Raw genomic sequence first — 26,517 nt, 5'->3', positions numbered from 1 at the left:
GAAGGAAGCAAACGAATGCATGCAAATGTAATTGTTTATTCACGGTTGATTATGGTTAGCAGAAGAACTGCTTATACAGAGGGTTGTCGGTTTCTTCGACCCAGTGATAGTTCAGCTGGGCCAAGTACTTTGCAAACTCTTCGTTGTCCTCCTTTGGTACCTGCAATCCTGCCAATACCTTTCCCATATCTATTCGCAGCAGAAAAAAAAAATCGAGGAAACCAGCGTCAGTACATTATATAAGCTCAAAAAAAAAAAAAAAAAAAGAGACGTACCTGAGCCATGGTTTCGGTAATGGAATAAAGACACGTTCCAGCCAGCGCGAAGGCCCTCCAAGAACTCCAATAATGCGCCCGGTCTCTCTGGGAACTCGAACCGGAACATCCTCTCGTTTGCAGCTGCAGAGCGTCCTCCGATCATATATCGCGCATGGCTCTTGGCCATCTCATCCTCACTAATATCCCAGGCCTGCATATCTTCCTTGCTGATGTTCTCCATGATCTGGGGTACCTCCTTGCGGCGATCCTGACACAAGAACGACATGTAAATCTGCGCCTTACGATTGGGTGCATATCGATACGAGAATTCTGTGACCATCAGTGGGTGAATGCGCTTGTACAGCTTCAAGAAGGCACCTGGTTGTTCGGGGATGACGACCGAAAGCAAGGCCTCCTTCTGCTCACCCAGCAAGGCACGCTCAGCTACGAAACGGAGTCGCTCAAAATTCATGTTGGCGCCTGAAGCGACGGCTACGCAGGTCTTGTTGGTCAAGTTGTGTTCACGAAGATACTTTTTGCACCCTGCAACGGCTAATGCGCCAGCGGGCTCGACAATGGAGCGTGTGTCCTCGAAAATGTCCTTGATGGCGGCACAGATCTACACATGAAAAATAATTCGGACATTCTTAGTTGTGTGTCATAGAGATAGAGATTGCCCGCAAAAGATATGTGCTTACCTCGTCATTAGTGACCTCGATCATCTCGTCCACAAAGCTCTGGCACAGTCTAAATGGCTCCTCTCCTACGACCTTGACTGCCGCTCCATCCGCAAACAGCCCCACATCCGTTAAGGCTACACGCTTTCCGGCTCTCAGACTCTGTGTCATCGCATTTGCATCCACGGTCTCACATCCGACAATCTTGATATGGGGTGCCACCCTCTTCACATAGGCGGCAACTCCTGCAATCAATCCTCCACCACCGACACAGCAAAAGATGGCATCGATCTCGTCCAAATTGTGCTGCCTCAGGATCTCGGCGCCAATGGTTCCCTGTCCTGCAATCACATAGGGATCATCGAACGGCGGGATGTTTGTGTAATTCTGCAGTTGTGTCAATCGCTCGCATTCCGCCTTGGCCTCATCAAAGTTCTTGCCATGCAAGATCACCGTTGACCCTAACCGTGACACGTTCCTGGACTTGATCTCTGGGGTGGGCGTTGGCATGACGATTGTGGCCTTGACACCCATCATCTTGGCGGCCAACGCTACGCCCTGGGCATGGTTTCCTGCAGAGCATGCAATCACACCACGACGCTTCTCTTCCTCGGAGAGGTGGGCCATGTTATTGTAGGCGCCGCGGATCTTGAAGGAGAAAACGTCCTGCATATCTTCGCGCTTAAGGTAGATGTTGTTCTGGGTGCGGTTCGAGAGGTTGACGGCATGGGTAAGGGGGGATTGCTTGAGGATCTCGTAGCATCGGGCCGTGAGGATGAGACGGAGATAGTCTGGCTGATCGCTAGCGAGGTCGTCCGATGGTAATGGAGAGGTGCGGACATAAGGGGGCACATAGGCTGACTTTGCCTGTCCGGGCTGCTCAGCTGTAGCGGCTGGTAATGACGATGATTCTGGAGTCATTGGTGTTCTGTAAACCTCCTGTATGGGACTTGAGAGAAAGGGAAAGGGAAAAGATGTCGATGTAAGGACGTAGAGAAGGGAGGGTAGAAGAGAGAAAAAGATTCGGCCCTTTATAACAGAACATACATGAATGAAGATAAGGCGAGCCAATGAGCGTTGCGATCCAAAGTGAGTAAACTGAATAATCCAGACAGTCACCTGAGTCACCTTTGCCTTGGTGGCTATGGGGTATTATTCCTCACAGCGGACATTGTGGACAGCCATCCATGACAAGGCACTGGAGGAGGATGGCGCCCAGGAGGAGCAAAAAGCTCCCACTGAGGCCTGGTCTCCATGTACTTGTAAGCAATCCTGGGATGATAAGGACGATTTTTGTGAGGGTAGCACATATATACAAATATATAGCCATGCAAAACTGGATGTCCTAGGGTTTAGAGCTCAGGCAGATTCTGAGTAAACGTGCTCGCGTTCACATTCATGGCTGTAGTGGCAGAGGGACTAGGCTTGGTGGCTCCTATACAAATATACCCGTGCATGCCATTTAAGCCTTCATGCTCCCTTTACTGGCATGGTGGATGTGGCACTGTCATCGTCCATGGCTAAAATAATAAAAATCTCCGCTTTGGTTGGTGGTACAACTCATTTTACTGCATACCTAGGCTTGTCAAGGGAGAGATGACCCTTTGGGCGAAGTCAATTTATTTACGAATGAATAATACGCTAATAGACATGGCGCGACTTCGCGAACGAATGACCTTGAGGACAAAGCGTCCAGCAGCGCCTCTCCCAATGATGTACATGTGTGTTGTCGGCGATGTTGGTTTGTAAGATTCTGGGGAGGAGGCCTAGGCGCTGGAAGAGATGCCGGCGACACAGGGCCGAATGCTCTTTGACCCACTGCATAAAATGTGATGTGTGGAGATATAGAGGGCTGTCAAGCAACGCCGGCGAACCAAACAAGGGGGAACAGCACGTTGGCCCATGGACATAGAAAAACAATAAATTGTCTTTGGATGAATCGCTGGGAGAGGGCTGCGTGGATGGGCAGTGTCCCCGATATATAAGAATCGGGAGGTACGAGTGAGAAATGAAAGATCTTGAGAGAGTATTTCAGGCACGAGACCTTGTCTGTGAGCCAGAGAATATTATTAAAGGTCCTTGGCGGGCTAAAAAAACATTTCCTCTTCATCGCATCCTCATCCTCATCTCTTGATCATCATCCTTCCTCGTCCTCATCTCATTCCACACCTCGTACTTACAAACCAACCAACCCTCTTTCCTTCTCTCTTCACATTCCCCTCCCCCCTCGACCCCAACTCTTTCCTTAACCATCCTAATTCTCCTCTCCCTTCCACAATTGCACACTGTGAGTTCACTAGCCCAGCACCAGCAGGAACCGGCTTCTCTTGCCCTTCCCTGTCCTTCCCTGCCTTATTTTTATTTTCTCTGTATTGCGTATTGTCTCCTTTTGGCTTGTTTTTCTTAGCAGAAAAAAAAAAGAAAAAAAGGACCCTTCCAGAACGCCCTTGCACTATTATTCCTTCAAATGAATGGAGTGATTTCGTTCCTGTCACACTTTGAACATGAAGCACCATATCGCCTCATTTCCCAACTGACAGCATAAGAAAAGAGAGAGCAAATGCTGATTCGACCTAGACAGTCTACAGCTCACACCTCTTTCGCGTCCATTCCACCTCCTCGCCATTCATTTCCTTTTACTTCTTTCTGCGTCGTTGTCTGCTGCAAGTGTAAAACCATCTTCGTGAACACCCGACACCCGCTTTCCTTCTCCCAATTACTATCTCGCGAAGAACCCAAACCAGCCTTGAGCCAGCCCATCTGGCAGCTGCTCACGTCCCCTTCTTTCCTTTTTTTATTTTATTTTTTTGGCTTTGCCCTCGTCCTTATTTTATACTCCGAGTAATCTATATACAACTGCACCAGTGCACGACCGTATGTCTGGTGGCCCCTTCCTTCCGTTTACCACCCCTGGCAAGCTCTGCGGAAATTGCATTTAACCTCTCTCTCATTGCTAAGTTCACTAATCCTTCTATCCCTCTTACACACAGTCTTCACAGCCATCTCCTCTCAGCTTCCCGTCCTGAGCTACGGCCTCCTCTATTGCCCCACGATAGCATTTATAACACAAGACACACACTCAATACGAGATGGGTAACTTTCTCTCTCAATTTAATGTCCTCGCCGGGAAGGATAGCGACTCAAGTGTACCGGAGGTACATCTCGACCTTGAAAGTAAGTTGTAAAAGCAATAGTCCTCAATGTACCTAGGTCAAAGATGGTAAACTAACTAACACTTGTCTTGTCTTATCTTTTTTTTTTTTTTTTTTTTGCGATTAGATTCGTCATTGGCAAACGAGGATACAGAGTCGTACTCGAACGTACTTCTTATGTTGGAGCCAACTGTGGAAATTTTGGAGCAACTCAGGACTTACGAAGGCTGTGGAGAATATATTCGTCGGGTACGTCAAAGCGCTGTATTTTTTTTTCCCCCGCATTTCTCTTCTTGAGTCCTACCTACTGACAAATGCACAGGCGCATGGGAGTTTGCGTGTCAGGACATCATGGACAGAACAGGAAAACATCTGTCGGGAGGCCCAAACATGGGTGAAGGAAACACACGCACCCAGCCCGGGACAAAGCTGGATAATGCTTAAAATATGATGCTGCGTCGTTCGTTTACTCGCTCGATTCTGCATTATCTGTGAAAAACCAATTTGGAAAAGTAAGGGGTGAAAAAAAGGAAGGACAGCCATTGGACGACAGCTCTTTGTTGTTGTCCTATTCCGACCGTTATGGAATACAAACGGCGTGGGTGCATCTTCTCTTGGAGCACACTGTGAACGATGCTCAATCGTATCAACAAAGCTTTTTTTTTTTTTTTTTTTTTTGGTGTGTCATTAAACCAACAATCGATTCATGCAAAGACACACGACAAGCTGACAACAATGCAGCATGGGAGGGGACAAGATTCCAAAGCAGGTTGTTTGCGCATCTCTTACTTCAACCCCACAAATCGGATTGCAGGATTGCAGGATTTCAACAGGATGACAATGCCCACATACACCGAATATCACATTATCATGTGAAGAAGTACTCATCCCCACTTCCTCCTCCTCAACTGTCAATTTTAGGCCATTGGCGATGCATCTCCAGAGTCCGAGGCCGAGGCATGGAACCATGTCCGACCGGCGGTTGCAAAATTGAAGATGTTTTACCAGTACTCGACTTCCATCGGTAAGTTGAGTTTTGTTAGCAGCGATTTTATTATAACCTTACTTTCAGCAAGATCTGAGCGGCAACAGAAATCTAACCACCCATATTTTTGACACCATAGAAAACTGCCTGCCGCAAATCCTTCAGACGCTTTGTATTGGCGATGTCAACAAAAATCTGGAGAAGCACCAAACGTTGGCAAGGATTCTGTGCCGGCTCTTGGACTTTGTGTTTGAGTTTGATTCTCTGAAGATGAGGACGCCTCAGATCCAGAATGACTTTTCGTACTACCGGAGGTGCCTTTCGCGAGGCAAGCTGTCGAACGAGGGAGATCTGAAGTCGGCGATCAACGAGGATGAGCTCGCGAACCAGATCTCGATGTTTTACGCCTACCCGACCCCGATGCTGAAGACCGTGACGGAGGTGACAACCGACTTTGTGGCAAGACATCACGTCGGCCGGAGCGTCTCCGAGTGTCTGGCAACGTTGGCGGGCGTTTGCTACAACACTGTCAACAACAAGAAGAAGCCTCAGCGGCCAGAGACGACGGCATTCTGTCTCCGGGTGATGGTGATTGCGATCATCATCTATGATCACATTGACCCTCAGGGCGCCTTCATCAAGAGCTCACCGATCAACATCAAGTCCTCGGTCAAGGCCATTCACTCACACGGTAACTCGAGCGACACACCAAATCTGCTGTCTGCGCTCAAGTTCAACACGAAGCACCTGAACGACTCTAGCACTCCAAAGACGATCAAGACATTGATGGCATCCTGCGCTTGAATCGTTCTGAGTAATCGGACATGCGGTTCACTCATATCCGCTACTGACAAGTAAGGTCCCAACAGCAGGCTGTGGAGCGTTTCATCTGTCATCAGAGGGTCACTTTCGTTTGAGCGCTCTGAAGTCAAAGGAGCGATCGTATCGATATTCCCAACTCTATCATTCCATCGCCATCTGCAAAATCTATCGCATTGAAATCGTCTATGCCTTCTGCAAAATACCCCCCTTCCGATAATGAATAGGCGCAACCTTTTTCTCTGCGACATCTTTTTTTTTTTTTTACATTTACCCTAGTCTGACTGTAATAATAAAGAAAAAACGATGAAGGTTTCTATGTGGTGGCTAAAATTCAGCTGTAGATTATTGTTTTCATTTTTGAAGCATTCAAAATCCTGCGGTGGAATAAAGCTTCTTGCCACCTTCGACCACCTTGGCAAATTCTTCAGACTGTCTCCAGGCAGCGATATCTGGGTTCGTAAGGACGGTCTCGCGAACCTTCCAGAGCAGAGGTGATTGACGGAAGAGGTTGATGATCTCGTCGCCGCGGGGGAGTTCTGCAAAGTGATCGAGAACGCCGACTAAATGGATATCCGCTAGCGTGATCTGTATCAAGACGAAGCAAGGGAAGTTGTCAAGAACTGAAATGCAGAAAACTATACAAGAGAGCGCGGTTTTCACTCCCCTCTTTTTTTTTTTCTTTTTTTTTATGCTTTTTCTTTTCTTTTTTTTTGGATGTATTACCTTATCGCCAAAAAAGTGTCCATTGGATCCGTTACGCTCAAGGTGCTGCTCTTGGATCTTAATGAAGCGTGGGATGACTTTGGTGGTCCACATCTGGAAAGCTTCGAGACGCTTGTCCGCATCAACCCAGGTCATGGTCATAAGGGACCGTTCGCGGAGGTAGTGGATCGAGGAGTAAAAGGCTTGGATGGTCGCTTCCTCGTAGGAGTTCGAGCCTAGGAGCCCGAACTTCTTGGCCAGGTACAAATCGATGACGAACGATTCTGCGAGCTTCGCCTGTTCGTGAGGGGGGGAATAAGAAATAAGATTAAATATTGGTGGCAAATAACGGGGTTGGTTCATTTTTTGATGACGCCTTTAGAAAAAGTACCTGTCCACGGACAGACTGGACGGTGAGGATGGGCATGGCTCGAAAGGGTGTCTCGAATTCTTCGTTCCCCTCCCACTCCTGTGCAAAACGTAGAAAAAGCAAAATAGCGCGGTCAATACACAAAAACTCTTCTTAAAAAAGCCATTCCTCACACGCACAAAAGGGGGGGGGGGGGTTTACCTGTGGGAACCGGTTGGTCCACTTGGCCTTGCCGTACGCAAGAATAGAGCGTGAAGTAGCACCGACGCACGAAATCTGAAAGTACAGGATCTCGTACTCCACATCGTTGTGATCCGCATCTAGAATCCGTGAGTTCTCTTCGTTCGAGGACTCTGTCTGGAAGAAGCGATAGTGCGGCTTGGAGGGGCTGGTCATTGTTCTCGATCTGTGAAACTTTGGAGGTACAGATATTCTGTGAAGAACGTGAGAGAGATAGTTATTTATACGTTTCTGTTTGTGATCCAAAAAAGAGAAAAGAAAAGGGGCAATTGACAAAGGCGCCGCACTGCAGCAGCTGCGGAGGATACCTTAAACTTTTCTCGTGGATCGACACGTCAAAGTACATTATCGTGCCATGTAGCTCTCCGATCTCTACGTGTCTCGCTCTCAGTGAATTCCACTTTTCTAAGCATAAGAAAAAGAAATTGATTATTCATCAAACGGCGGCGCCAAACCTCCCAGCGATCTAAGCTCCCTTAACCTGCTCAGCTGCATACCATAGATTAGTAATTGTTCTCGTCGCAACCTATTCGTTCCCTCAAGTTGGCTACGATGAACTCATGTGGTATAAAGAGTATGAAGCAATGCTCGTTATAACGTGGGGAGGGGACACAAATCGAAATACGTATTTCATTCCTGGACGGGGAAGACGCCATGCAATTCACCGGCATATCAAGCATAGCAAAGTTGAGATACAGCAATAGATATCACGTATTTTATTATCTGGTGTGTCGGAATGAAAGATATAAAGTGCTAACTAAGGACTACCTCCAAGCTGGCTCCACCGCGATTAGATATTAAGTATATAGGTACGTAGTAAGAAGAGTGCGCATGGATACATTGAAGGAAGAAGAATAATGCGTTCACTTGTGCTTGGACGCGGCCTTGGCAAAAGCAGCCTTGACAGCCTGTGCTGCCTTCTCGACCTCCTTGCGGCTATGGCTGCAAGACATGGAAATACGGATCGATGGTCGTGGCAAGAACTTCTCCTGGTGCTCGACATACTTGGCCCTCGTGATCATGATACCATCCTTGACAGCAACCTACACAAAGCGTTTACAAATCCCATATCAGCAACGAGAACGACTGAAACTAAAAAAGTCAACTTTTTAGAGTGCAAAGTACAAATAAAAGCACTCCCTTACCTCGTCAACAACCTCCTGAAGCAAAAACTTCTCCTCATCCCTAGTGGTCACTCCGACAGCAGCCAACGCGCTCTTGGGGAAACGAAGGTGCAAGATCGGAGATCCAGCGTCGGAGCTGACCTCGATTGCCTGAGGGGCCGTCAGAACCACGTTTCGAAACACGGCCGCGTTCTCATTCAATTCCTTCAGCAACTTGTTGCCCTGGCCGCTCTCCAGAATATTGATAGCCTCCGAGGCGCAAACCGCGAGCATTGCAGGGATCGAGGCCGAGAACACAAATGCCTGTCCAGAAAGACGCTGATGATCTACAACCTCCTTAGGTCCTGCACAGAAACCTCCGGCAGCCGACAGAGAGTTGGCCATCGATCCAACAATCATATCAACTTCCTTGGGAGGGATGTTGTACACCTCAGTCAAACCACGACCGGTCTTGCCCAAGAGACCAAACGAGTTGGACTCGTCCAGAATAACACGGTATTTGTATTTGTGCTTCAGCTCCATGATTTTATCCAGGGGTGCCATATCACCATAGTTTTGGAATAGTCCCTCAGTAACGATGAAACGGCGAGTCAGGTGCTTCTTCTTGTTCTATATGAGTGGACATAACACAGGGTGATCAGATCCTGGACTGCAGTATATGACTGTGAACGAGAAGTGGACCAGCATCATAAAACGAAAAAACGTACGTTGGCGATTTCCTTTTGGATCGATTGCAAAACGCGTTCCAGGTCTGCCATATCATTGTGCTTGAACCACTTGATGTTTGACCGTGAAATTTGAGCGCCCTTTTGAATAGCAAAGTTAGATCCCTCATCACTATATCGAATATAACGCCATGCGAGGAGGTGGTTAGCAACGAATATTTTAAGTACTAAATCTCATCCCGCAGAGAACGAGTTTCAGCTATATATCGAGCATTTATGGCTTCAATAGAACACAACATACGCGACGATGATGTCTCCACGCTTAGAGAAAGCAGCGATGACTGAAGAGATAGTCGAGAATCCTTGCGCATAGATAATTGATGATTCAGTGCCCAAGAATCGTGCAATATCTTTTTCCAGGTTGATATGGACATCTATTATTTTGTCAAAGTGTCACAAAGAACCATAGAGTGCACAGCTCTGCATATTAGAGAGTCTACACTTTGGGGTTATGTTGCGGAGCAATTGAGGGCTAGATCAAACCCCTGTAGCCACAAGTGCAAGGAAATGTCAAGACTCACCAAGAGTGCCGTAGAACCCTGGGGGTCCGCATGAGCCAACACCATAGTTGTGGAGCGTCTCGATTGCTTTTTCCTATCGGAATGGGTAAATCGGTTAATTTTTTACCAACGTCCCGTGGCTCCGGTCAACGGTATACCGCTTTGTCTGACCATCAAAGTGGTACCCGACCTTGCCTTGAACGATCCGTTTGCTTACCTTCATGTCTTCATTGGTGATGTATCCGAGATAGTTGGCACTGGCAAGGTTCAGCAAGTTCTTGCCAGAGGATTGGACTTTGGGCTTTGGTCCTTGCGCACTTTAAGATGCAAAAAATAAAAAAAATAAAACAGGACGACATGTCAGAAGCGGGGACTCTGTGTGGGGTCAAAGCTGCAGTAGTTGAACATGCCAACTGTCTTACCCAACGATAACCTGCGTCCTTTCCAGCTCAAGCTTCTGAAAGTCAGACATGGGTCCGACCAATGGCTCTGGCTGCCATTCTGCGACGAGCTCATCAATTTCCTATCAATCAATTACCAACAATAATGAAGCCCTCATTCAGCTTCTTTGCGATCTACGATGCATCCTGCTGAAGGGCAAAAAAAAAAAAGATAGGGTTGCCTTGTACCTTCTCTGTCAATGGTATATGAGTGTGGTCGATGCGATACTTTTTCGAGAGCATGTACTTGACGGCATAGATGGCCAAACCGAGCTCGAGCACCACACGAAAGGGATCGTTTTGGTACGAGTTTTTGATGTAGTTTATAGCGATGGCCGATCCAGGGACAGCCTCAACCACCCGCGCAACGGTAAAGAAGGTTTGGTTGATAGCAGAGAAGATGGGATTATCCATGATGGCGATGGGAGAGGGGAGTGGGTTACAGAGATGAAGAGAGATCAGACAACAGGTAGGACAGGAACAGGAGCAGGCGCAAGCGGATTGGTGGAGGGCGCACACGGTTGCCTGAACAGGGCAATTGATCATGTGATGAAACCCACCCAGCATTCCGTGCAACATTCCGCACTCGAACCTGATCCATGGTGAAAGGCTATGTTTATTTTCGATTACTATTACTATTACTATTACTATTACTATTACTATTACTATTACTATTACTATTACTATTACTATTACTATTACTATTACTATTACTATTACTATTACTATTACTATCATAATTATATGGTACAGGCTGCAGGCCGGCTATCTGCTTGTTTGTTGTTGCTGGCTATTTTTTTTTTGATTGTGCATGCATATCTGTATATGAATACGAGTTCGTATGTTACTCCCACCACCAATCGTCCCGTTTGGCATGTCGGATCTCGATACTTCTCGCTCGGGTTCGGTCTCTTTCGTCAGAGAGAGCAGATTCGCCATGGGAACCTCCCCAACGTTGCATCTGCTGTTGCTTCTGGTTACCGATAGACATGTCTAATGTACTTGAGTTTGACTCCGTCTCCGAAATCTCGTTCATCGTGTCTCGCTGAACTCTCTTGCCCTTTAAGGCCCTCCGACCCTCCAATGATTCATGAGACACACTGCCCCTGCGGTGGGTGTAGAGGTGTGCCGGTGCGGACCTGGCCGAGGTTGAGCGCTTGATCGGTCCATCTGCATGGCTGTAACTCTGATGTGGGTACCGATACAATTGCTCCTGAGTACCATTACCAACATTCTTTGCAGGGGATTGCATAGATGGTGCCGCGACGCTCTGTGTCCTTTGTCGGGAATGCAAGTACGGCGCTCTCTTTGATGCAGATGTTGCTGTTATGTTTGAGGAAGGAGAGGCTGCTCGGGAGACCTTAGTGGGTGATGAAGACCAGGAAGAGGAGGAAGATGATGAAGGGGAAGAAGAAGAAGACGATGATGAAGGGGAAGAGGAGGAAGAGTCATGTGGATTTGAGGTCTGAGTATATGAGAGTGCAAATGAGGAGGTAGGAGATGTAGGGGAGCAAGTGAAGGATACGTAGGATGCGGCGCGATTTGAGCGCGAGGAGTTGGAGGAATCTGAGCGATTGTGGGTAGATGCTGGTGTGCAGGAGAAGGAACGGGCAAGCAGGACAGGGCCATTGCTGTCCCTGTCCTTGTTCTTGTTTTTGTGCTTGCTAGTTTGGTTCTTGACCCAGTTCCAGATGCCTTCGTTCTTGTGCTTGCGGCCGTCTGTACCGAAGAGCTGATCAAGGAGCGACATGCTATGGAGAGGTATTACCGAGGATTTGGTTAGCCCACGAATAGGAGGAAGTGTATTATAAGAGAGAGAAAGAGAGAGAACGAATGAAATGTGGATAGAGAGAAGTGGACAGAATATAGCAATTGGAATCTGGCATTCGGCATTTGGAGAGAGCGTGTGGATGGGTTATGGGTTTAGTGAAGGAGGTGGACGATGCGTTTGCTTACTTCGAGGAGGAGTGGCAGACTTCCATTATGAATTCAGGCCGGGTGGTAGATGAGGGTGTTGCGATGGTATTGCGAGTGGTTGGGCGATGGTAACGGGGGAAGGAAACAAAGAGAAAAGAGAGGGAAAAGAGAGACGAGTGCAGCGGATCAAAAATGCACGGAAAGAGTGCATGCAGTACGAGTGAGTGGGTTGTATTTGTTTGAATGTGTTCGTTCTTGTTTTTTTTCTGTGTCCGTCGTTCCTTGCCCCGTTGCACCAAAAAGAGTATACCCTGGTCTTGTGCACGACTGCAACGCAGCCAAACAACCAAACAACCAAGCAACCATATAACCGCCTGTAACCAAGCAGCCAAGGAAAGCACTCTGCCCACAAGCGGATCTCAGTCCACTATACTATGGCACTGTAGCCCAAGTCTAACGAGCACCCATGTCATCCCTTCTTCCCTGCGTCTTGGGGCTTTTGCCGAGAATTCCTAGCGCCTTGGGCTTTTGCAGAGAATCCTTCCTTGAGCGCACTACAGTACACCACCCTAATTGAGTTTCGTTTCCCCCACTGAGCCCATTGCACCCCACCACTCAGCCCATCCTGAATCGCTGCCAATCCTTCTTCTTCTTCCATACATGCAGAAGGAACATGCACCCGTCATTTAGGAACGTAAATATAGCGCAGAAGTGAATTAACCATGCATACGAAAGAATCTAGTTGTCTGCCCGTCTATCTCTTTTTTTGGACATGTACTTAGTTGCTGGCTGTGTCAAGACCCAAGACTGCATCGCCATTGTCATTGCCAACGCCATTGTAAGAGCTCTGTAAATCCATCTCTGCCTCTCTACCGTTCCCACACAAACTAGCGGAAATGCAAACGAGTTAGAGGTTGAGCGATAACGTCTTTTTCCTCGCCTACTCTCCAATGGATTTTTGGTCTTCCCTCAGCACTCTTGTAGTTCGTGGTTGGGCTCGACAGAAAAAACAAACAAACACAAAAAGAGGGAACCCGTCAATCGCATCACTTGAGAGCAAGGGGTGCGACGAGAGCTAAACCAAGCACATGTCTGCGTTCTCTCTCTCTCCATCTCTCGTGGGCCCCTTGTGTTACTAGAGAATCCAAGATACCGCAAAGGAAGGGCCCGGCAGCCACAGCTGCATTACACTGTGGTCTACTGGTCTTTTGCCCCATACTGGAAAGAAGCAGATCCACAGAGGTCGATCACTGGATACCGTCTCAATTCGTCATATTACACATCTTGCTAACCATTTTTTTTGCAGTCATGGCTGCTTCATCCTTGGTCGCACAAAAAAGTTGGCATGCAGCTCAATCCGTCCAGGTGGCCCGCGACTCTGAAAACCGACAGTTTCTGTTTGTGCGTACGACCAATAATGAACCACTCACTATAAACTATATGTACCACAAACACAAGCGAGCAGATCCGCTCTCTTTGGAATGTTAAAGAACGGGGACTGAAAGGGAGGATATGCTAAAATTCCTATCAGTACAGTACAAAGAAATGTGTATGTGATATGCATGCAGAAAGTAGTTTAACGTTCCCGTTAGAATTGAAGCGATCCACCATATCCGCCAGATGGACTATCTATGGACCACAAGGACCACGAAAACACAGCATCAAAAATATCAGAGCCTAACCACCAATTGTCCGAAACCAACAAAAGCGTCTCTTCATGGCGCTGGCGCATTTGCCAGTACTTATGCACACATGGACAAAAAAAAATAAAAAATATTGTGCCCCGTAGGGCTATCCACTCAAGATATACGTGTCATCCTTGTGCAGGGGCCATGCTAATCTTCTCTGTATCGTTCCATTTTTAGAATATGTAGTGCTTTCGCAACTACAATTAAGGTACCCGTACTTTAGAAGAATTATATATCACAAAAATTTATTTTTTTGCAAAAATGGGATCTATCATTGTCACAACGAAATTAGCTGAAAATTGTAGATGTCACAAGAAAAGTGACTGGAAAACAAATAAACTCTTTTCCCATTTTGGATCGGGAGCACAATTGCACACCTTCGAACCTTACACACCAAGAGACGTTCAACCATGTAAACTACGTGGATCAACACGAACAGGATGTTAATGACAACGCATTATGGAATGAATGGAGCACTGACCAACATTTCATGCCGTGATCTAGGGCCGAGTACTGGAAATCAAACGCCAAATTCTGGTGTCGCTTTTGCAAGATCTACATCACCGACAACAAGTCTGTAAGAGACGCCCAAAGTCTGGACAGAATTAAATGCACCGCTTATTATCGTTATCGAATTTTACTAGTTACTCACGTCCTTATGACCTGTCCATTTGATTGTAGACACGGAATATCCATGACTCGGGAACAAAGCACAAGGAGAACGTGGAGCGGTTTCTTCGCGAGCAGAACCAGCGCGGCAAGGAAAAGGAGGCAGAGACCGCCAGGATGAACAAGCAGATGGAGGCGATTGAAAAAGTACCGATGATCCAGTCGTTAGTGCATCAACACTTTTTGCAAAGACGTTTGCTGACATTATGTATCTGTGTTCAAATTAGGCGGCCATGAGGCAGTATCAGCTGGATGTGGAGGCAGGGCTCGTCCAACCAAACACATCTTCGCCGGCATTTGGATCTGCAAAGGGACCAACAACACAGGACACAAAGGCATCATCAACTTCAACCGCGCCAGTAGCTGCAAAGGCGGCTCCATCTGGAGTAGAGCCGTCAGCAAACACACAGCCATCTTCGAAAACAACTTCAAAAACTGGAACAGGCGCGACTGGATCAAATTCGGAGCCATTGGCGGCACCAAAATCATTAACAGAGACATTACAGGCGTCAAATGTGGCCAGGGACGAGAATGTTGGTCAGCCTGGCGAATGGCAAACAGTCGAGGTCCCAGCACCTAGAGTGACACATATACAGGCAGACAATGAATTAAGAAATAACGAGGGCGGAAACCATTACGTCCCTGGTGCGGATGATGACGAGGACGCGGTTGATCCAGAGGACTTGCGGGGATTCAAGATTGTGGAAAAGACATATCCAGTCGATCCTGATCTGCCAAGCGAAGATGGAAATGGCGAGAGTTCAGGTGCAGCGGTGTTCAAGAAGCGGAAAGCTGGCGCTAGTAAACCCAGGAACATTCGGCGCAAGGTGTAAAAAAAAAAAAAAAAAAAACATCAAAATAAAGACATTTATTTGCTTGAGGAATGTTTGCATTTTTACGATTTTTTTCATCCCTTTTCGCCTCACCCTTTGTCGAGTCGATGTAGCGAGCATGGCAGACTTTGATCATGAACTCAGCAGCTACATCCAGGCACGCACGACTTCGGACCAGAAGGAGAAAGAGGAGAATGCCGCCGCCAACGCTGCTGCGGATGCTCTGTTCGGAGTAGCATTCCCTCACCCGCATCCTGAAGGATTCCACCCGACCCATGAGGCTCCAGCATTCGCTCAGCATCCCGTAACACAAATGTGGCACGATGCCACCACAGGCACCTTCTCTTACTATGACCCCGCTTCTGAGACTTATGTCCCTGTTGAAGGCCCAGTATCAGGATCAGGATCGGGATCAGGAGCAGGGATAGGAACAGGCGTAGGGGCAGGAGCAGGGTCTGACATCTATCCTTCCGTACAAGACAACAATGGCTATTACATTGACCCTATCACCGGTTACGCGGTGGACATGTCTGGATACGGTCGAGAAGGGCAGACCCATTATGATGCGCCACCAGAGAGCGATGCCACCCTCAGATTGTGTGTCATCTCGTCGAATATCCTCAAGGTTGGTGGTGTGATCATGATGGACGCATCAGGACTATCGTTCGGAAGGGACAGGCCATTGAGTGGTCAGGGCAAGCGTGTTCGAATGGTCGAGATGGAAATCAGTCGGTTCCATGCCAGTATATATTTGGATCGTCAGCAAGTGTCACAGGAGGACCGTAACCACGAGGATACGGTATCATCTTCGGCAGATGGATCAGGACAAGTAGCAGAGACGAACGATGGAAACGAGTTCAGGAGTAACGATGCTACATCAGCTACAGCAACACCAATATCGCCAAATTCTGCAGGGCCGACAACATTAGGATCATTGGAAATGAATGAAGAGCAGACGACTGCAGCAGTGACTGATCCGCACAATGAAACACCACAGGGAGAAGTGGTGGAAGAAGAGTCTGCAGAAGAGACAAATAGACAAGGAAATGCGGACGAGAAGGAAGAAGGAGAATACGACGAATCCTCGGACGCTGGCGCACGGGATATGACTTATGAGCAACCGAACGGAAAGAGTGATGGCGATGAGGAACGCGAAACAGAGGAACAGCAACGGTACAGAGAGTACCAGCGACAAATGGAAGAGTACCAGCAATATTATCAGCATGCGGCTCCAACTACCTATGTAGATAGTTTTCAGATCACAGATTGCGGATCGACCCACGGGACGTTTCTTAATGGAGAGCGACTTTCAGCGCCCAAGACCGCCAGCCAGCCCTTTGCATTGAAGCACCTAGACCGGCTCCAGTTGGGATCAACAGTATTCGAGATCCATGCGCACGAAGAAGGGCGGATATGCGGAATGTGTCAAGTAACGGATGGCAATGAGATTGAGGTCTTGGACGACAAGGAGCGTGAGGAGTCGGTAGTAAAGAGCTCGCCGACATGGTCAGGACCGTCAAGACTGGAAATGGAACGGGAGCGGATCGAGGAGATGAACCGTCTAAAGAAGAAGTGGGCTGGACCCGACAAGACAACCATTCCTTCGAAGCGAGCAGTAGAACGACGAGATTCCCCATCCGCAGGCGGAGGAGGAGGCGGTTCACCGAGAGGATATGTCGACAGGGCCGCCAAACGTCGGTTGCACAACCCAGATCGATCGTCGCCAGTTCCATCTGTGACCCCAATATACCCTTCACAGGAGGTCTCCAGTGGGTTCCATGTACCGGTGGCCAAGACCAACAAGGGGCATGCAATGCTCAGCAAGATGGGATGGAAGGCAGGCATGGGACTGGGTGCGGCGGGTCAAGGTGTAGTCGAACCGGTGCAATTGATGGTGACCGAAAATAAGGCAGGACTCGGATCTGGCGCACTCCAGACCCAGGGCGCTGCAGCTGCAGCCTCGTCCCGTCTACCAGAGACACCTGGCGAGGTAGCGCGGCGGAAAGCGCGTGAACGGTATGCGCAATTGAAATAAAGAAAAAAAAGGAAGGCGTTTATGGAGAAAACAGCGACAATTGGGTTTTATCGCGTACGCCCTGATATGGATGTGTTCACCAGCAGAAACAGCCTGGACCTAGAAAAAAAACGTCACTTTCGTCTCGCGCGCGTTCATTTCACTCGTCTGCCATTGTCTCCCTTGTGTCTTTGTCTCCCTTTAACCTTCTAATCGTTCCCACAGCCACCCCATCCTTTCTTCAGCAGACTTGGTCAGGACCGGGATATACTTTCAGCAATCTCCTCCATTCGACAGCTTGACAACTTGATCAGGACCAGCCATGGTGTTACAGAGCAACAGCGATGCCGTCCCTGAGGTGCCTCTAGCCCTCGTCTCAAACGCATACCTTAATGAGCTGACCGCCAGTCTCAGGGCACGCCCGATTCCATGGGAGGTAAAGAGTATTCAAGGAGCATGACAGCATGACAGCACTGGAGAGTTGGTGAGCCTTTAACAAACCGTTGCTTATTCGTGTTCTAATCACTCTCTCCTTCTTTTGACCTTGATACAAACAACAGGGCTACCAACGTGCATCACTTATCACAGAGACAGAGCTCAGCTACATCAAAGCTATCGACAAGAAGACCGGCGAAGATCTCTCTAGAGTCGTCGATAAGGTGAGCTTGCGATATGGTCGAACATCACTCCTCTGCTGGATCTATCGAGGCTGTTCATTAACATGTGTTCGATATTTTATCTACTCGACGGATTGGAAATGCAATCTAGGAACGAGATGTCTATGGCGAGCTCTTGATCAATTTGTTGCTGAAGCTGGTTCGCGTCGATACGATCCAGTCGATTCTCATTCTTATTGATGATCTCTTGCTCGGTAATGACAGAACAGTTATCGCCGAGAAAGAAAAGGCAGCAGTTTGACGGGTCTAAGCGTGTTGTCGAAACTAACATCCTCCCACTTTATCTGTTGCAATAGACCACGAAGAACGCGCCGCATACTTTTTGCAGATGAACAGACACGACCCAACCTTGCCCTATGCCCCTCTTCTCAAGTACGACTTCTTGCAATCTTCGTTTTCGCGACACACCCAGCGCTTTATGCAGGAACTGAGTGTGGACAATTGATAATTCGTTATTCCTTACGATAACTCACCAAAATGTGCCCATTTCCGTTCACTCAGATGCCTTCGAAGTGAAGATGAGTTCGTTCCGCTGCAGGCCAGCAAGATCCTGACGACCCTGCTGTGCGCGTCCCCGAAGCCTAACACTGAAGCTGCAGAAGAATTGTTCCGCTGGACGACAGCACAGCTGCAGAGCAAGAACCCAGCCGCTGTGGACTTAGCCGTCCAGGTGGTCGAGTCAGTCTTGCGCCAGAGGGATGTCCGAATTGTGTACTGGAATACCCCACAGGCAGTCGATGCGTTGATCCGGATCTTGAAGATCGATGCACCCAACCCGCAGATGCAGTACCAAGTGATCTATTGCTTCTGGATGTTGACGTTCAACGAGGAGATTGCTGAGCAGCTGAATAGGTATGCGGGAGGGAAGCAAGGGTTATGAACTAGACGATAGGCGCTTTGAGTCAACAGGAAGCCAGGCTCGGTACATGGACAGCTACTAAATGCAAGGACTTGTGTGTTTTTGGGATGTGATAGGAGGTACGATATGATCCCACAGCTGGTCGAGATTGCAAAGTCGGCGATCAAGGAGAAGGTCATTCGTGTCACTATCGCAACTTTCAGAGTAGGTTGTCGGTCTGCTTTTGTCGCTGCTCGATATGCTGGATGTTCCTCTAATTTACGATTTACTCACTCGAACACACATACACACTCACACACGCACGCTCATAACTCTCTGTCTCGTTGTAGAACTTGGCCGAGAAGGCACCTGAGGCTAATGTGGCTGCAATGGCTGCAGTCAAGATGCTGCAGTTCTGCGAAAATCTGTCGACGCGCAAATGGTCTGACAACGATATTCTGGAGGACATCAACTACTTGAAGGCAGAACTCGAGGAGAACTTCCAGACACTAACGTAAGGATGGCCGCTAAAAAGCTGTTGCGAAAAGGAGTGCAAAATTGGATACGGAGTATCACTGTATTTGGCATCTAACATGTGCTTTTTTTTTATTTTATTTTTTTATTTTATTTTTTTATTTTTTGATTGCTAGTACGTTTGAGGTCTATCTGGCCGAGCTGCAGTCTGGACGATTGACATGGTCGCCACCTCATTTGTCGGATCAGTTCTGGGACAAGAACTGGAAAGAACTCAAGAAGGAGAACTATGCCCTGCTTAAGTACGACTATTGTGGGGGTAACGGTTGGTTTGTCTTTATCATGCTGAGAGCACTAAAAACTGACAGCTATATCCGTTCCGATTTGCTTGACATTGCCATAGGACTCTGGCTCGTCTTTTGAGCACGTCGAGCGATTCTATTGTTCTTTCGGTCGCCGCTAGTGATATTGGACAATACGTCAAGCGCGACTCGAGCAGCAAAAAGTAGGGTCAATGGAGCGTACTAAGGCACTGATGTTTTGTCTCGCGAGTAATTAGTGTTGCAGAGACACTAACGAAGAGATAATCTTGTTGACGATAGGTTTTTGCAGGAAATTGGTGTCAAGCAAAGAATTATGGAGCTGATGTCGCACCCAGACCAGGAAGTACGATACAACAGCGTCAATGCTAGCTGGTCGCTGATCGGAGGAAAAGCCTGAAAGGACATGTACCCCGTCGCATTCGTTTTCTGATTGTCATTGAGGGTAGAGAAGGAAACAGGAACACCACAATAGAGACATGATCATGGAGATGGATATGAATATGAATATGGATAACAGGGGTTGCTCGTTTTTGCACGATAGGGAATAAAAAAAAAAAGTATTCATTTTATTTTACATAATTACAAGTGCTATGCTCATTTAAGCACTGTTTGTTTGTAGTTTGCTACAACTGGTATCTCTGCATGGTTGGTTGGTTGGTCGGTCGGTTTAGTCGGTCGGCACAGAGGTTTTGTTTGCTCCGACACTCTGCTGAGCGTCTCCGAGTGCCTGGTTGGCCACTCCACGGGCCTGCATGGCTTTATCGCCAGTCAAGGAACCGATCTTTTCCTGCGCCTGACCTTCGAAGGAGTGGCCGAGTCCCTTTGTTTGGGTGTCGGCGTCGGCAAGGCGTTGGGATTCCTCGGCTTGGGTCTTTTGGGCGGCACCACTGGCAGCGAGCTCGCGGTTACCGGTTGTTTCGCCGATGGATTGCTTTGCGGAGCCGAGATAGGCGTTCAGGGTGTTTGACATGCGTTCAGTCATTGTTGATATTTTGGGATTTTGAGAAGGGTGAAGGAAGAGCTTGGGTGGATGAAAGGAAGTGAGAGAGTGTTTGTGGTTATGAGAAAAGTGAAGGGAGCGGTAAAGGGTTTTATATGGAGCTGAAAAGATGAAATAATGACATCAGGGACTTCAGGGTCACCTTTTTAGAAATATGATGGAATAGAATTTGGACATGTGGACGTTTCCTGCTGTGCTGCCGTCAAAAACAGAGTGGTGTTGAAGATGTGGCCTTGGGCGGTAGCGTCTCTGGATCCATCCTGGGGTATGTGAGATTTACTACCTCAGTCCCGACTCTTGTACGCCCTAAATGAACATGCACCCGAGGTAGCGTGCCCATTCAAGTAATTTTTTTCCCCCACGAATCTGTTTTCCCATCAAGTCTTTGAAAAAAGCTTTCGCACAAAATGATCATAAAATAAATATTTCGTTCTATGCCTTTGTGGGTTCTTCGCCTTACTTTATTTATTTTAATGGTATCCGCATTCGGCGACACGATGCTGATGTTGATGCTGATGCTGATTTAGGCTTTCTCGTTATCGTAGTGGAGCTTGGTAATCTTTCCGATGGCGATGGTCTTGCCCTCATCACGGAGCGTGAAGCGACCCATGCGAGGCGAATCTGCAAACGTCTCGACACAAAGCGGTCCTCCGGTCTCAATCATCACAATACCCTGCTGGCCCTTCTTCAAGAACTGTGGGGGTCTCTTCGACTTGCGACCGGTTTTCTTGTCGATCAAATGAAGCATCGCCGATAGTGTGATCTCTTCAATCGCGTTATGGATGTGCAATACTGCCGTGTAGCCGGCACAGATAATGTTCTTGTGGTCCAAAATTCCCAAAGTAGCCTCGAACCTCGAAACAGCATGAATGGGGTTTTTGGGGCTGCAGAGCACGAATCCGATCATGATATCCTAGTAGAACAAGAAAGAATAACAAAGCAAGATGTTAGATCAGATCTTTCTTATGAATGTAAATATGTTCCATGGTGATAGAATTACTCCGCAACTTACTTCTTCTTCAATACCACGGAGACGCAGACGAATGTTGTCACCAACGGCCGCTGCTGGAATCTCCTCCTCAAGTTCGTTGAAGATGGCCTGGACCTCGACCTTGGCAGAGTTGGGCATCATCAAAAGATGAGCACCCTTCTTGATCGACCCAGCCTCAATCTTTCCGACGACGACCGTACCCATGTCCTTGTATTTTTCACTGATGGGCATGCGAAGAGGAGCTCCAACCTTGCGCTCGGCCATCTTGAGCTGATCCAGATAATCCAACAGCGAGGGTCCCTTGTACCAGTCGCACTCCTTGGCGTCGAGACTCTTCTTGATGTTGGCTCCGGTGAATCCAGAAACGGGCATGAACACGACATCGGTCTTCATGTTGTATCCGTTCGCCTTCAAAAAGGGTGTCAGTTTGGAAACACACTCATCGTATCTCTCCTTGGACCAGTTCACGGTAGGGTCGTCCATCTTGTTGATCACAACCACCAGCTTGTTGACTCCTCCGCTCTTGGCCAACTGGGCGTGTTCACGGGTCTGTCCACCGTTTTCGAATCCAGTCTCGAACTCTCCCTTACGAGCAGAGATAACCAAAACAGCACAGTCTGCTTGTGCGGCACCTCCGATCATGCTGGGAACATAGGTCTTATGCCCAGGAGCGTCCAAGATGGTATAGCGGCGGAGATCGGTCTCGAAATAAGCACGTCCGCACTCGACAGTCTTACCCTATAGGATCGTGCAACAAAATATCGGATCGAAAAGAATCGGACGATGATAAGTTTATCGCCACTAAATGTCCTGCATATCGGTCAACATTTGCATCCCATGCTGTTCTTACCTTGGCACGCTCCTCAGCGTTGGTATCCAAAGCCCAGGACAACCACCAAGAATCTCTTCCGACCTCCTTGGCGTCTTTCTCGTACTTTTCCAGAGTTCTCTTGTCGATCATTCCAGTGGCCTCCCTAAGAATTGACAAAACATCATCCATGATTAGCAGTGTCATACAAAGTCCAGTGACAAGCACCCAAAAAAAAAAAAAAAAAAAAAAAAAAAAAAAAAGCCTTATGTCAGTGCTAACAAGTTGCTTACAGGATACGGCCTCCCATGGTCGACTTTCCGGCATCGACGTGTCCGATAAAGATAACGTTGACGTGTTCCTTTCCGAAAAACTCGTCCAATGTCTCTTGATCGACATCCTCTTCTTCCTCGACGGGTGCAGGAGCAGCGGCGGGGGCGGGGGCGGGCTTAGGTGCCTCAGCCTTTTTCTTCGGTGCCTCAGCGACAGGGGCCTTGGGTGCTGGCGAAGCGGGCTTGGGGGCAGGAGCAGCTGCGGGAGCAGGGGCGGTTTCGACGGTCTTGTTCAAGACGGCTGCAGGGGGAGGACGATTGAAGTCGATTGCCGAGGAATCAGGGGCAGGGGCAGGGGCGGTCTCAGCGCTCTTGTTCAAGACAGCAGCGGGGGGAGGACGGTTGAAGTCGATACCCGAGGAGGAGGGTGCTGCGGGAGGGGCGGCAGCAGCGGGCTGGGGCATCCATGAGGGCACGAAGGGCTTGGCTGCAACGCGGGGGATGAAGCTGCCAGCGTTGGGGTTCAGGTTCAATCCCGAGAGCTTGTTGGTGGGAGGGGTGGTGTTGTCGTTCTGCTCGCTCATGACTGGAAGTGTTGGATTCCTGAGGGGATGAGGATGAAAAGAGGAGCGATGGCGCAGAGATCAAGAAAGCGAGGAAACGGATCCCCCTCGACCCCTTTTCTTTCAAAGCACCTCGAAACTCGCTAGACTGACTGACTGCTCAATTTTTTTTTCTTTCTGGTGACTGCCCAGGAGGGCCAGAGAACAACCAGGTTACAAATGCGATGCTGGGCTACAGATACGTATTACGGGTTTATTCCCAGGAGGGAGCTATGTTCTAATGAATGGTGAGCCAGACTTTGGTCTAGACGTTCACAACAACGTCCTCGGGTTTCTCTCCGTGGCCATTGCGCCACTGTTCGAGACGTCTCTCCTTCTCGAGGTGCTCCTCCCACTCGAGACCGCCGACCCACTTGGAGAGGACCAAGGTGAAGTAGAAACCAAGGATCGCGCCGACGGTGACAAGGGCAGTGGCAATGGTCGCAGCCTTCTTGCGGCGAGAATCGCACACTCCCTCACCCCAGCTGGGGTTGCGCTCCTCACAACCTTTGTTGACCTTCTCGACGTGGTGCTCCTCAACGGCAATGTAGACAATGGCCCAGCAAAGGAACATCAGAAGGAATCCCCAGGAGAAGGAGACGAACTGGCGACGGTGCCAGGTGCTGCCCTATTATTTTTTCAAGTGATCGGCAAAGCGTCAATAATAATAATAATAATCAAAAGGGTTCGTTTGTGATATACGCTAGAATTCATGCGTCCGCTGATTTCGTGTTTGTGTCGGTTCAGTACCTTGAGAGTGGCATGGAGACCATAGGCACCGGTGACGAGGAGGAGAAGGCAGATAACAGCCCAAGGGATGGCGAGATCGGTCTCGGCATGAGGCATGATCCCTATTAAAAGTAAGCCAGCATGTTTTTAGTATCGTGTATCAAGAGATAAAGAACGGTATCCGTCGGGACATCTCCATAAGGCGTGTGAAGAAATAAATAAATAAATAGCGCATTTTATCTTGTTTGTGTTCGTGCGCAGAATCATCAATCCCCGGTAAGAACGGTAAACGCAAAAAATAATTCCCCATGGGGATTACACGAGATATGAGAGCAGCAGCCCGGGTGAATGACGAAGAGATGAAAACAGTGGTGCCATAGAGGTAGAGATAGTCTCGAATTTCCTTTTCCTTAAGCGGGCCTTGCTACCCACTTCAATCCAGCCCCACAGAGCAAGATCAAACGAGCAGGGGATGACACTGGAGAATGCGGAGGGGGGAAGAAATGAGCGCCCAAAAACATAGAAGATAATTCCGGTAAGATCGGTGTGTTCTTATCGGACATTATGCTAAAAAAGAAAGGTCGAATCCCCGGTAATCACAATAAAAAGGGAGATGGGATATTTCCCCTTTGGTTCCTGGCTCCGTGACTCCCTGGTTCTCTGGCTCCTCCTTTTGAAAAAAGAATCTTTGGAAAATCCATTACGACATGTAAAAGGAGGCAAGGGAGGGAGGAGGGAGCACGGTCGATGCTCTGCAAATGTGATACGGCAGAGTAGAGTGGGGTGGAGTGGAGTGGATGGATGGGTATGAGGGCAAGGTGTGATAATTTTATATGCGATCTCGCACTCGGTGCCATGTTCCGAGCTGAATGTAAAGTGGATATTGTTGTTGAGACGTGTGCGTGTGTGTAGAGGGGTAGGCTGGGATGCTGAATGCTGGATGCTGGATGGATGGCACTTACAGCGACCGAAGCAGAGGATGGCGAAGACTAAGCCGACGATGGCATAGAGGCCAGCGAGGATGGGGGCACCGGTGGCGGGTGCGACGACACCGAAGAACTTGTCGAAGATACGCATTGCTGGACAGCAGAGACGGGGCGGGGAGTGGGGAGGGGGGAGGGAGGAGGAGGGGAGGAGGGGAGGAAGCGGAGGTTGTTAAGAAGAGAAGAGGAGGAAAGGAAAGGAAAGGCCGGCAGATAAAAGAAAAGAGAGCGAGCGATTGAAGGAGGGAGGAAGATGGTTATCCGCGTGTATCGCAGTCTTGGTTTACATCTAGACTTGCGTCGCATCGAGCGCAGTGCAGACTGAAAAAAGAAGGGTGGGTGGGATGGGCGGATGGGCGGGTGCGAGAGTGGGCCCACCCAAAATGAAACAGGCCCACTCACCACACAGCACACGAACCCGGGCCTTGTCTGTTTAGATCCGACTCAAACGCCCCCTTAGACTACCGCATATAAGCATATGAGCCGCACTACTCTATTTCCCTATTACTCTATTTGTTTGAAAAAGGCATGTCGCATGGAAGGGCGAGAATTTCGATCCCGGGAACAGACAAAGAAAAAGAGGGCAAAAAAGAGGAAGCCGCCCCTCCCCCCTCATTCTCTGCACTGAAAGGAAGAAGCAGCCCCAACGTGTGTGCTGCAGGACTATGCATTCAAACGGCATAAGGGCATTTCTACACTGCTGTACATACCCTCTCTGGCACCATGCTGTAACAGTGCATTCGCACTACCCGAGGGATCTACGCATCCCTTCCTAAACTAGTCTGTCTCCAGTTCATCATACTTTTTTTTTTTTTGTTTCTCGCTCCACAAAGATCAAATCCCTCTTGTTGAGATCCCAGGAACCAGGCCCTCTTTGATTAATGTCGGTAACGGAAAGAAGCTCAATGGGATCTATCCTTAAAACCCTGTTCGTTTCACATCCAGCTCAACCCTCTTTTTCCATACACTCTACTTAGCAGCTGTCCCTATTGCTGCACTGCAGCTGAGTGGGCGTGAGAAATATAACCTGTTATTTGTATTTACCCACCACATTTTGTTCCAGTTGCACATTCTTATCTCTCGCATCATTCCGCCGACTGAAAGAAATGAGCAACATCGAGACGCTTGTCATCATCATCATCATCATCATCACCACGCAAAGTCGACCGACTTTACCCGCTTTAAAAAACCCTCACACATACACTTCCCAAGGTTAAATCTGAGATCCCCCCCACACGCACACACAACGATCTTTTTCGCCCTTAGTGGAAAAAAGTATCCAGACATTCTAGGTAACTCAAAGGCTGCCGGAGTTATTTTTGGCCGGTCGTACCAACTGTCTTTACAAGAAAAATGAACCTCTGGACAGTTCTTTCTCCGTATCCCCGCTTCTTTGTGCCCATCACACCACCATACAAGCGGGAAATCCCACGTTTTCTCTTCCTTCAACGGCCCAATCACACCTGTTACCAACAGTGCAAGAAAAAAAAAGTTTACTTCTCTGCTACTGGTATATACTTTAATCCTTATGCTTATCACGGGACAAGTATGAATCGAAAAAGGAGCAATAAAGTTTCGCTCCTTTATTTTTCTACTTCTGCTACAACACAAGAACCGCAATGGCTTCCTGAATATCCGCCAACTTGTCGTTGATCTCCTCCACAACCTCGTTCAGTCTATTGATGAGTAGAAGAAATCATCAATC

The 26,517-nt window shown here is 48.3% G+C and overlaps 15 protein-coding genes across 15 annotated transcripts; 6 read left to right on the top strand and 9 right to left on the bottom strand.

The window, feature by feature from the left end:
- Nucleotides 1-55: 55 nt before the first annotated feature.
- Nucleotides 56-1,855, bottom strand: BC939DRAFT_403309 (tryptophan synthase beta subunit-like PLP-dependent enzyme; the record flags this gene model as incomplete). The annotated part of the gene is made up of 3 exons (XM_051552729.1): nt 56-189; nt 276-876; nt 956-1,855. The coding sequence occupies 3 exons, from the start codon at nt 1,853-1,855 to the stop codon at nt 56-58; spliced, it is 1,635 nt and encodes a 544-aa protein (XP_051406954.1).
- Nucleotides 1,856-4,313: 2,458 nt separating this feature from the next.
- Nucleotides 4,314-4,742, bottom strand: BC939DRAFT_467635 (uncharacterized protein). Its single transcript, XM_051557814.1, has one exon. The coding sequence runs from the start codon at nt 4,627-4,629 to the stop codon at nt 4,387-4,389; it is 243 nt and encodes an 80-aa protein (XP_051406953.1). The 5' UTR covers nt 4,630-4,742; the 3' UTR covers nt 4,314-4,386.
- Nucleotides 4,743-4,744: 2 nt separating this feature from the next.
- BC939DRAFT_467631 (uncharacterized protein) lies at nt 4,745-6,140 on the top strand. The gene is made up of 2 exons (XM_051557813.1): nt 4,745-5,110; nt 5,211-6,140. The coding sequence occupies exons 1-2, from the start codon at nt 5,083-5,085 to the stop codon at nt 5,873-5,875; spliced, it is 693 nt and encodes a 230-aa protein (XP_051406952.1). The 5' UTR covers nt 4,745-5,082; the 3' UTR covers nt 5,876-6,140.
- BC939DRAFT_497089 (glutathione S-transferase) lies at nt 6,141-7,468 on the bottom strand. Its single transcript, XM_051559708.1, has 4 exons — nt 7,167-7,468; nt 6,987-7,064; nt 6,617-6,892; nt 6,141-6,478 (listed from the first exon to the last, which is right to left on the bottom strand). The coding sequence occupies exons 1-4, from the start codon at nt 7,359-7,361 to the stop codon at nt 6,260-6,262; spliced, it is 768 nt and encodes a 255-aa protein (XP_051406951.1). The 5' UTR covers nt 7,362-7,468; the 3' UTR covers nt 6,141-6,259.
- Nucleotides 7,469-7,899: 431 nt separating this feature from the next.
- Nucleotides 7,900-10,486, bottom strand: BC939DRAFT_467627 (serine palmitoyltransferase). The gene is made up of 8 exons (XM_051557812.1): nt 10,184-10,486; nt 9,977-10,077; nt 9,772-9,871; nt 9,576-9,648; nt 9,296-9,428; nt 9,037-9,166; nt 8,351-8,938; nt 7,900-8,248 (listed from the first exon to the last, which is right to left on the bottom strand). The coding sequence occupies exons 1-8, from the start codon at nt 10,406-10,408 to the stop codon at nt 8,069-8,071; spliced, it is 1,530 nt and encodes a 509-aa protein (XP_051406950.1). The 5' UTR covers nt 10,409-10,486; the 3' UTR covers nt 7,900-8,068.
- A 138-nt stretch (nt 10,487-10,624) lies between these two features.
- On the bottom strand, nt 10,625-12,157 carry BC939DRAFT_467621 (uncharacterized protein). Its single transcript, XM_051557811.1, has 2 exons — nt 11,951-12,157; nt 10,625-11,745 (listed from the first exon to the last, which is right to left on the bottom strand). Exons 1-2 carry the CDS (start codon nt 11,974-11,976, stop codon nt 10,839-10,841), a joined length of 933 nt encoding a protein of 310 aa, XP_051406949.1. The 5' UTR covers nt 11,977-12,157; the 3' UTR covers nt 10,625-10,838.
- BC939DRAFT_28874 (uncharacterized protein) lies at nt 12,066-12,549 on the top strand. Its single transcript, XM_051551275.1, has one exon. The coding sequence runs from the start codon at nt 12,155-12,157 to the stop codon at nt 12,425-12,427; it is 273 nt and encodes a 90-aa protein (XP_051406948.1). The 5' UTR covers nt 12,066-12,154; the 3' UTR covers nt 12,428-12,549.
- Nucleotides 12,550-13,392: 843 nt separating this feature from the next.
- BC939DRAFT_467618 (uncharacterized protein) lies at nt 13,393-13,894 on the top strand. The gene has a single exon (XM_051557810.1). It carries the CDS (start codon nt 13,543-13,545, stop codon nt 13,774-13,776), a length of 234 nt encoding a protein of 77 aa, XP_051406947.1. The 5' UTR covers nt 13,393-13,542; the 3' UTR covers nt 13,777-13,894.
- Nucleotides 13,895-13,982: 88 nt separating this feature from the next.
- Nucleotides 13,983-15,109, top strand: BC939DRAFT_467614 (uncharacterized protein). Its single transcript, XM_051557809.1, has 4 exons — nt 13,983-14,011; nt 14,104-14,176; nt 14,281-14,415; nt 14,496-15,109. Coding segments are annotated over exons 1-4 (816 nt in total). The 5' UTR covers nt 13,983-14,009; the 3' UTR covers nt 15,102-15,109.
- A 34-nt stretch (nt 15,110-15,143) lies between these two features.
- On the top strand, nt 15,144-17,163 carry BC939DRAFT_497086 (uncharacterized protein). The gene has a single exon (XM_051559707.1). The coding sequence runs from the start codon at nt 15,220-15,222 to the stop codon at nt 17,134-17,136; it is 1,917 nt and encodes a 638-aa protein (XP_051406945.1). The 5' UTR covers nt 15,144-15,219; the 3' UTR covers nt 17,137-17,163.
- A 32-nt stretch (nt 17,164-17,195) lies between these two features.
- Nucleotides 17,196-19,988, top strand: BC939DRAFT_467612 (ATPase V1 complex subunit H). The gene is made up of 10 exons (XM_051557808.1): nt 17,196-17,551; nt 17,676-17,774; nt 17,884-17,986; nt 18,089-18,164; nt 18,294-18,644; nt 18,768-18,855; nt 18,981-19,144; nt 19,281-19,406; nt 19,508-19,609; nt 19,707-19,988. Exons 1-10 carry the CDS (start codon nt 17,438-17,440, stop codon nt 19,822-19,824), a joined length of 1,341 nt encoding a protein of 446 aa, XP_051406944.1. The 5' UTR covers nt 17,196-17,437; the 3' UTR covers nt 19,825-19,988.
- Nucleotides 19,989-20,790, bottom strand: BC939DRAFT_467611 (uncharacterized protein). Its single transcript, XM_051557807.1, has one exon. The coding sequence runs from the start codon at nt 20,407-20,409 to the stop codon at nt 20,095-20,097; it is 315 nt and encodes a 104-aa protein (XP_051406943.1). The 5' UTR covers nt 20,410-20,790; the 3' UTR covers nt 19,989-20,094.
- A 49-nt stretch (nt 20,791-20,839) lies between these two features.
- Nucleotides 20,840-23,223, bottom strand: BC939DRAFT_28738 (P-loop containing nucleoside triphosphate hydrolase protein). The gene is made up of 4 exons (XM_051551259.1): nt 22,520-23,223; nt 22,269-22,392; nt 21,440-22,156; nt 20,840-21,340 (listed from the first exon to the last, which is right to left on the bottom strand). Exons 1-4 carry the CDS (start codon nt 23,080-23,082, stop codon nt 20,951-20,953), a joined length of 1,794 nt encoding a protein of 597 aa, XP_051406942.1. The 5' UTR covers nt 23,083-23,223; the 3' UTR covers nt 20,840-20,950.
- Nucleotides 23,212-24,250, bottom strand: BC939DRAFT_28767 (uncharacterized protein). The gene is made up of 2 exons (XM_051551264.1): nt 23,851-24,250; nt 23,212-23,728 (listed from the first exon to the last, which is right to left on the bottom strand). Exons 1-2 carry the CDS (start codon nt 23,944-23,946, stop codon nt 23,366-23,368), a joined length of 459 nt encoding a protein of 152 aa, XP_051406941.1. The 5' UTR covers nt 23,947-24,250; the 3' UTR covers nt 23,212-23,365.
- BC939DRAFT_28722 (uncharacterized protein) lies at nt 24,097-24,987 on the bottom strand. Its single transcript, XM_051551257.1, has one exon. The coding sequence runs from the start codon at nt 24,904-24,906 to the stop codon at nt 24,397-24,399; it is 510 nt and encodes a 169-aa protein (XP_051406940.1). The 5' UTR covers nt 24,907-24,987; the 3' UTR covers nt 24,097-24,396.
- Between the last annotated feature and the right edge of the window lie 1,530 nt (nt 24,988-26,517).

Source organism: Gamsiella multidivaricata, assembly GCF_025024155.1.
Source record: "Gamsiella multidivaricata strain RSA 2152 chromosome Unknown BC939scaffold_110, whole genome shotgun sequence".
Taxonomy (NCBI): domain Eukaryota; kingdom Fungi; phylum Mortierellomycota; class Mortierellomycetes; order Mortierellales; family Mortierellaceae; genus Gamsiella; species Gamsiella multidivaricata.
Note: the sequence above shows the minus strand (reverse complement) of the source record. Positions and strands in the feature narration are given on the sequence as shown.